Genomic DNA, 8,420 nt, shown 5'->3' on the forward strand with positions numbered 1-8,420 from the left:
AATAAATACATGTTGCAATATAACAAATTATAAATGCCCTTTCTGTAATATGCTTCAGCTTAGATGACTTGTTATTCTTTATCAGGCAAAAGACATTGTTATAGTAGTTAGCAGTTTTCAAATGACTTTAAACTTCATTCTCTGATCTAAATAACAATATTCCCCATTAAGCTTGTATTATGTACACTGTAATGAACCCTTTAATGATAACACACACACATACTCACACATACACACACAGACACACACCCAATCCTACATGCTCACACACACCAAGGCACTGGAGGGGTTAACACATTAGCGTTTTGCTGTTAAAATGTGCTCAATGTACAAACTAGGATTTTATGAATAAATCTCATACATTTCAACCTAAATTATATGAGAGAGAGAAATTTATAAGTGTTTTTGTATCATCACATTGTAAAGAAAACATTAAACACTAATTGTTAAACTGATGAAAATGAGAATAGTATTTTGTTACTTTTTGACTGTTGTACTAATCACGTTAAATAAAAATCACGGCTTATGTTTTTTTATCAATAGTATCAAAAATAATCATAATGGTATTGTCATAAGTTTTTAATCAAACTGCATTTTACAACTTAATTTAAAATATATTAAATGTATGTTCACAAAACATATTCTTGTAATATAATTAATGGTCAGCATTTCATTATATTTATATATATACACACACATATATGCATATATATATATGCATATGTAGGTGTGTGTGTATTCTCCGAGGAGATATATATTTATACATATCTAATTGTGCACCTTTTCCTTCATAACAGACATGAGCATAGGCTAAATTTTCATAATATCAAAAAAAGATAGCTAATAGTTAATAGATTTTTTAAATTTTGAAATGGAATGTTTACAAAATTTCACAATTTTTAAATCATTTTATTACAGGTAGGTAAACTATTGAAACTTTTTTCTTTTGCTTATGGATAATTAGCCCATGTCATACTGCCTCAGACCAGATTGTGGATACATTCATGTAACCCCAATATGGGAAACACTGAGATTCAGCTCTGGTTGGAAGCAGAAGTTCTACAATGAACAACCTGCCACAGCTGAAAATTCTAAGTTGGATGTATTCCACTGCTTTTTCTCCATAAGTTCAGAAGTGGCCTACTACTGAAACTTGCTTTTGGTGGGTTCCAATTTTACAATGACTGTTGTGTTTGATCAAAATAGTGTGCAATCATTCTAAAGTTCTATACTAATTACAAATGTGTACTTAGTTTTATGGTCCAAATACATTACATTGAAACTGTTTATTGTAATTTGTCACAGTTCTTTGGGCAAGGTATGTTAGATTCAGTTTAACATTTTCCCAGGGACAATTATAAACCCTCACTTTTTCTTTTCAATTTGAGGTATTTACAAATTAATCTGATGCAAAATAAATTAATGAATCATAATGAGTATAAAAACAACTTGATATTAATTTTTAAAATTAATAAATCTGTCCTTTATAGAAATCATTTTGTTTCCTTCTTGAGTGATTTTTAAAAACATATTTGAAAAAGAAGAAAATTGAATCAATTTATTAGATACTTGGTTATATCCACAAGGACACATGTGATACTTGGTTTGCCTGGGAGCATGTGTACCAATAAAAAAAGTTTTGTTTTGTTTTGCTTTTTTTACATACACAGTTGACTTCTAAAAATATCTCAAAAAAGCTGTACTAAAGGATAGAGAATGTTTTCCGTGTTATGCAAGTAGTTGTATAATACCTGGAATCTCAGCAAATTGCACACCTCTAAGGCTTTCAAATTTCCCAGCCTTTCACATTTACATTCTTAGGACAAAATATCTAAAATAACCTGCATAGTTGACATTACTTAATCACTTTCCATGAAAAGGGAGGATAAAGATTTTTAACTTTTATCTTTAACTATAACCTTTGTTTCTAATAAAATAGTACTAAAATGGAAAAATGTCATTTAATTAGCATATATAATAGATTTGGGACTGCTTTCGAGGGACATTTTAGTTCATGATTAGCTAGTAGACTTCAGATTACAAAGAATTGCTTCTCACACCATATTTGTTTATATTATTTTCTCTACTAAAGTTTTTGGGTTCACTGAAAATTTATGAAACTTTAATTTGATAATAAATCTTCTTAGGTAAAATATAAATCTATTTAAAACCAAAGAAGAAACGAGAGGTTCATGAAATTTTCCATCACTCATAATTAAATTAATACATTATTGGCATACTTGATTGACTTTGGCAGCTAATAAGACATTTCAATAACAGTAATCGAAGGGAGAATAGTCCATTCCACATTGCATCTATCATGGGTCAAAGTAATTATCTTTCTGAAGTTCTTTGGAATATTTACAATAAGATAAAAACAATTGGACTGCCAGTGTCAAATCATGGGATGAGAACACGAGGGCAAATTTACATCAGCAAATTAAAGTGCATCCTTCTTTGATGTGATTTTTTTGCATGCTCCTTGCTGATTTATGGATTTTAACTCTTTTATGTCCCTCATAATACAATGATAGGGCTTTGTTTATGACTCTGCCCAACATGTACTAGTCATACAAAATAATCTAAAATACAGAAGTAATCTTTTAATAAGTATTTTTATTTATAGGTAGCTTACTATTTTTATATTACTTACATATTTCTTCAAATAATTCATTTTTGTCTCCAGTTTTGGTGAAAGCAATATACTTACTGGTACAAAGCAACTGAACTGTTTTGTTCATATAGTATGTTTCACAGATGTCATCCAGAATGGAAGCGTTTTTGAGGTTCCACATGACTTTCTTTTTTCTGCCAAAATTTCGATTTGCCTGCACTGCCAACTTGGTGATATTATAGTTTCTCTAGGGTCTAAATGATGAGTAAATGTATTCTGCTTATATAGTCATGGTGCGTGTCAATGCAGAGCTCAGTATGTCAAGTTGTATACTTTGCTTTGCTCGTGGTAGCAGAGCTGGCAGCAGCAGAAACAGTAGCTTGATTGCCTAAAAATAGAGGGTCCAAACAAGCTACCTTGGCAGCAAAGAAGGAATGAATGCAGTGAAGAACAGCAAATAAATTAGAAAATTCCAACTCCTGAAAGGGAAAGAGAAACAAGTCAGATAACATAAAAATTAATGTCTTTAAAAATTTATAATAGCTAGATTTTTTTTTAATTTCAATACACTTATCTAGAATCTGTGATAGCTATAATATGGAAACTAATTTCAAACATAGACATTTTTGGTCAACATGTAAACATCATAAGTATTGAAAATTTATTTCAATACATGGTGGTGGATAAGAGATAGGGAGGACTAATCACTCTTATCATCTGTGAATGTTGTTTTAGCACTGATGAATATATTTTGCCAAAATTTTACTCCTGATAATGTATAATTAAAGATAAACTTGGAAGTACTTTTAGAAGTATTTTTATCTCTTCATACACACATCAGATGATAAATATGAGTTAGAGCAATTTAAAACTATTCTTGATTATTGTCTAGAATGAGGTAATATTTGCCATAAGAAACTGAATAAAAAATTCTAGAAGTAAGGGGATATGAACTCTTATAACCACAGGATCCAACTGATTCACTTTCAAAAAGTAATTCATGTATTAATTTTAATTGTGGCTGGCTGTTTAATGGTGTATGAGGCATATTTACTAAAAAAATAAATAAACTAGAGCTCACTATTTCATTATGGATTTTTAGAAATAGGTTTCCCATTAAAATACCAAAGGAAATTTGTATCCCATTTAGCAGTGGCAACCAAACTATATATGTGAAAACAGAAAAAAGTTATTTCAAAACATAATTATGTCAAAATAGCTATAAAATCATAAAGCAATGTTCAGAATACATTTAGTAAAATGATGTTGCTAGTATTTTTATTAAAGACCATCAATAATCACATAAACATGTTTTAATTCCAAGATGATTGAAAGATTAATACGTTTATGTTCCTAATGAAATCAATACGATTAACTTATCACAAGGAGGATAACTAGAGGGTAATAAAGCATATGAAATTTCTAACAAACTCATTGCTATTTTATTATATGTTTCACTACATATATGTAATAAAGAATATAGAATTATAATTGATATGTACATGACTGACTGTGTTTACAACTTATATGTGGCAGTGGAAAATATTACAAAATATTCAATACATTATGACACATTGTAACATCTGTCATGTACCAGGCAGCTATTTAAATAAAATAATTAATCTGAGGAGCATTTTCTCAGGTCAGGCAATAGGAGTACAATGAATCATAACATATATTCAGGAGTCTCTATAACATAGAAGAAATAGCTATGCTTTCTCAGTAGCTCCCTTCAAAACTTCAATATTTGATAGTTTCCTTTGTGAAGCAGCAACTTGTTCTAGAGAATAGAAGAGTTTATTCATTTATGCTAATTCCCTTAGATGTTTCCACCAAAAAAGTTTTTAGTAATTCCATTATAATGATCTTAGAAGCTTTATTTATAATAATCCACTTCATTGGCACTAGTCATATGTTATTTGTAAATAAGCAAGTTCCCTTTGCCTTAGCTCATCCTGGAAATCCGCCATTCACCCCACCATGTTTGGTATAGCCAGATTATTTCCTAAACAAATTTTGAATACTTTCTCTATTATCCCAAATTAAATGCACTTGATGTGAAAGGTTTGGAAATTTTGGGAAAATGTAAAATGCTCTTGCGTGTTGTTAAAAAATAAAACAACAACAACAAAAATAAGCAATTCACTCTAGGTAAGGAGGAGAATATTGTTGAGTGTTACAAATGGGTAAAAATAGTATGGTAAATAACTTTTTCTCAAAGGCAATTCTACCACCTCTTTATTAAAATAGAGGTTATATTTTGGTTACCCAAAATAAACAACCCTTAAATATCTAAGTATCCAGTCATCTTTAGAAAAATAAAAATTTTCAATTATTACCACTTTGTCAATTATTTAATATAGATTGACACTTTAACCTTTTTATACCCATTTTGAAGGAGTGATAGGAAATAATAGCAGGTGATTAGAAGAGAAAGCAGGAGACCAAGTTGGATCCAAGTTTGGCTCTTCATTCCAATACCCACACATCTTTCCTCTGCCTCAGTGATCAGCCTTGGCAACCATTTCCACTCCTAAGGTGTCAATGATTCCTCTTATGTAAACTCACACTGCTCATTTACTAATTTCTTCTGTGAGTACTAGACCTGTATTCTTACAATCTATCAAACATCCACTGATGATGAGCATCTATCTATCCATCCACCGACAGTTTCCACCAAGTTACAGACTTACAAGTTTCCCTTGTAAAAAAAAAAAGTCTTAAGATTGTCATGATCCCTCAGATATCGCTAAATATAAACTGTCTTCAAAACTGTAAAGAGTCATCCATTCAATAAAATACCAAGTCCTTCCTATGGATCTACTCCTTTTTGTTGTTGTTAAAATATAGCAGTGAATAAAACAGACAAAAACAAACAAAGGAACAAAACAGTCCTGATGGGACTTACATTCCAGTGACAGGAGACAAAATGTGACTAAGGGCATAAATAAATTAAGGATACTATGCCAGGATATGACAGTTACAATCAAGAAATAAAGTGGAGGAGACAGCAAAGACTACTCTAGGGGCCGTGGGAAAGGAAAATTCATGTTGCCTTATATACGGAACTTGAAAGGGAAGAAAGAGTGAGCCATTTCCATGTTTGTGGGGAAATATTCCAGACACAAGAATTATAACTTTAAAGGCCCAGAGGTAGGGATGTTCCAGGAGAGTCTGAAGAAAAGCAAGGGCTGTTTTGTCTGGAATGGGATGAATTAAGGAGTACTTAGCAGACAATGAGATCAAAGAAAACAGTACGCTGCATGAGGCTTTATGAGTTTTACTATGAGCAACATGGGAAACCATGGGAAATTTTTGAGCAGAGGAGTGAAAAGCATTGACATAACTCAGAAAATGATGATTCTGGTAGACTATTGAGAATAAGCTTTATGATCATTGAATTGAAGGAAGGAGGAGAAGTTACAAAGTTTCTATAGGGAAATGGGTTGAATTTGGAAGTAGTTTTCAGTAACTGGAAAAAAAAGTGTTGCTCTGCAAATGGAGGAATTGTGGGAAAAGTAGGTTTGGAAGTAAAGATCAAGATTTTGGTTTTGGGAATGATATATCTGAACGCATATTAGATATATAGGTGACAGGTGGAGAACTACATATATTAGTGTGGATTTAAGGGAAAAATTAGAGTTTAGAATAGAAGTTCAGCTTCTGTCAGCACATAGATGGTAGGTAAAACATTGTGGTCTGGATGAGGAGATCAAGGTGTGCAGGATAGGTAGAAAAAATGACTGAATACTCATCCCTGCGATTCCACAGTATAAAAATGTAAGAAAGATGGGGAAGAAGCAGCAAAGAAGGAATAGCTGTAGTTGTGAAGAAAGTGAGAGTAAAAACCAGGAGTCTTGTAAAATGACAGCTGGAAAATGACCATCTAATTTAGCAACACAGAGGCCATTTTAATTCTTTACAAGAGCCCTTTTGTGGAGAAGTGGAAACAAAAGCTTCACAGGAATGACTTCATGAGAGCTTGCGTGTGAAGGTGTTAGTTACTACAGGCAAGTCTACCACAGGCAGCTTCTCTTTGAAGAAGAAATTCTTCTTTTCCTTTTAAAAGGGGGCATAGGAATATATCAGTAGGAAATCAAGAATGTTCTTCCAAGGTTTATGAAATTAGTACATACTTGTAGAATTGCTGGCACGAAATAGTTGAGCTCTCAAATCTGAGGACAATTGTAGAAACTGTATTCTTGAGAAGGGTGAGATCTGGTGCAAAAGTAGAGAGGCTGGACATGGATGGAAACCTGGACAATTGACCTGGAGCGGCAGGAGGTAAGGCACAGTATATGGGCACAACTCAAGGAAGGAGGGTAGGTTTGGCGGTGTGTAGCTATGATTCATTCTGTGTTTTAAGTGGGATACAAAGCAAAGTCATATGCTGATAGGATAAAGCGCAAAGTGTTCAGAATTTGGATAAACACTAATTTATAGGTATTATTTTAGGCACACAATCTGGAATTTATCTTCCTCATTCTGCTTGCTCCTTAAAAGCTTTTAACTCATTTATGCCTGAGACTGCAATTTTTTGAATTTTTGCAATCAGACCTTGGTGATGACCTTGAGAAGTAGAATATAAATAACTCCCACATGCTTAGCATTTCAATAATGGAACGCTAGGTGTAAGTGGGTCAATAACCCTTTTTTATATTATTATTATACTTTAAGTTCTAGGGTGCATTGCACAACGTGCAGGTTTGTTACATATGTATACATGTGCCTTGTTGGTGTGCTGCACCCATTAACTCGTCATTTACATTAGGTATATCTCCTAATGCTATCCCTCCCCGCTACCACTCCCCACAATAGGACCCAGTGTGTGGTGTTCCCCTTCCGGTGTCCAAGTGATCTCATTGTTCAATTCCCACCTATGAGTGAGAACATGCAGTGTTTGGTTTTCTGTTCTTGTGATAGTTTGCTGAGAATGATGGTTTCCAGCTGCATCTATGTCCCTACAAAGGACATGAACTCATCCTTTTTTATGGCTGCATAGTATTCCATGGTGTATATGTGCCACATTTTCTTAATCCAGTCTGTCATTGATGGACATTTGGGTTGATTCCAAGTCTTTGCTATTGTGAATAGTGCCGCAATAAACATATGTGCACATGTGTCTTTATAGCAGCATGACTTATAATCCTTTCGGTATATCCCCAGTAACGGGATGGCTGGGTCAAATGGTATTTCTAGTTCTAGATCCTTGAGGAATCGCCACACTGTTTTCCACAATGGTTGAACTGGTTTACAGTCCCACCAAGAGTGTAAAAGTGTTCTTATTTCTCCACATCCTCTCCAGCACCTGTTGTTTCCTGATTTTTTAATGATTGCCATTCTAACTGGTGTGAGATGGTATCTCATTGTGGTTTTGATTTGCATTTCTCTGATGGCAAGTGATGATGAGCATTCTTTCATGTGTCTATTGGCTGTATGAATGTCTTCTTTTGAGAAGTGTCTGTTCATATCCATTGCCCACTTTTTGACGGGGTTGTTTGTTTTTTTCTTGTAAATTTGATTGAGTTCTGTATAGGTTCTGGATATTAGCCCTTTGTCAGAGGAGCATATTGCAAAAATTTTCTCCCATTCTATGGATGGTCTGTTCACTCTGATGGTAGTTTCTTTTGCTGTGCAGAAGTTCTTTAGTTTAATTAGATCCCACTTGTCAATTTTGGCATTTGTTGCCGTTGCTTTTGGTGTTTTAGACATGAAGTCCTTGCCCATGCCTGTGTCCTGAATGGCATTACCTAGGTTTTCTTCTAGGGTTTTTATGGTTTTAGGTCTAACATTTAAGTCTCTAATC

The 8,420-nt window shown here is 33.4% G+C and overlaps 1 protein-coding gene across 2 annotated transcripts in view; it reads right to left on the reverse strand.

The window, feature by feature from the left end:
* Positions 1-1,661: 1,661 nt before the first annotated feature.
* SNTG1 (syntrophin, gamma 1) overlaps positions 1,662-8,420 on the reverse strand; it is an 893,287-nt gene continuing 886,528 nt past the window's right edge. For both annotated transcript variants that reach the window (XM_011945675.1, XM_011945673.1), the window contains one exon: positions 1,662-3,093. In XM_011945675.1, the coding sequence (XP_011801065.1) occupies positions 2,935-3,093 (159 nt within the window). In that variant the 3' untranslated portion in view covers positions 1,662-2,934. The remainder of the gene's footprint in view (positions 3,094-8,420) is intronic.

This window comes from Colobus angolensis, unplaced genomic scaffold, assembly GCF_000951035.1.
Source record: "Colobus angolensis palliatus isolate OR3802 unplaced genomic scaffold, Cang.pa_1.0 Scaffold243, whole genome shotgun sequence".
In the NCBI taxonomy this organism is placed as follows: domain Eukaryota; kingdom Metazoa; phylum Chordata; class Mammalia; order Primates; family Cercopithecidae; genus Colobus; species Colobus angolensis.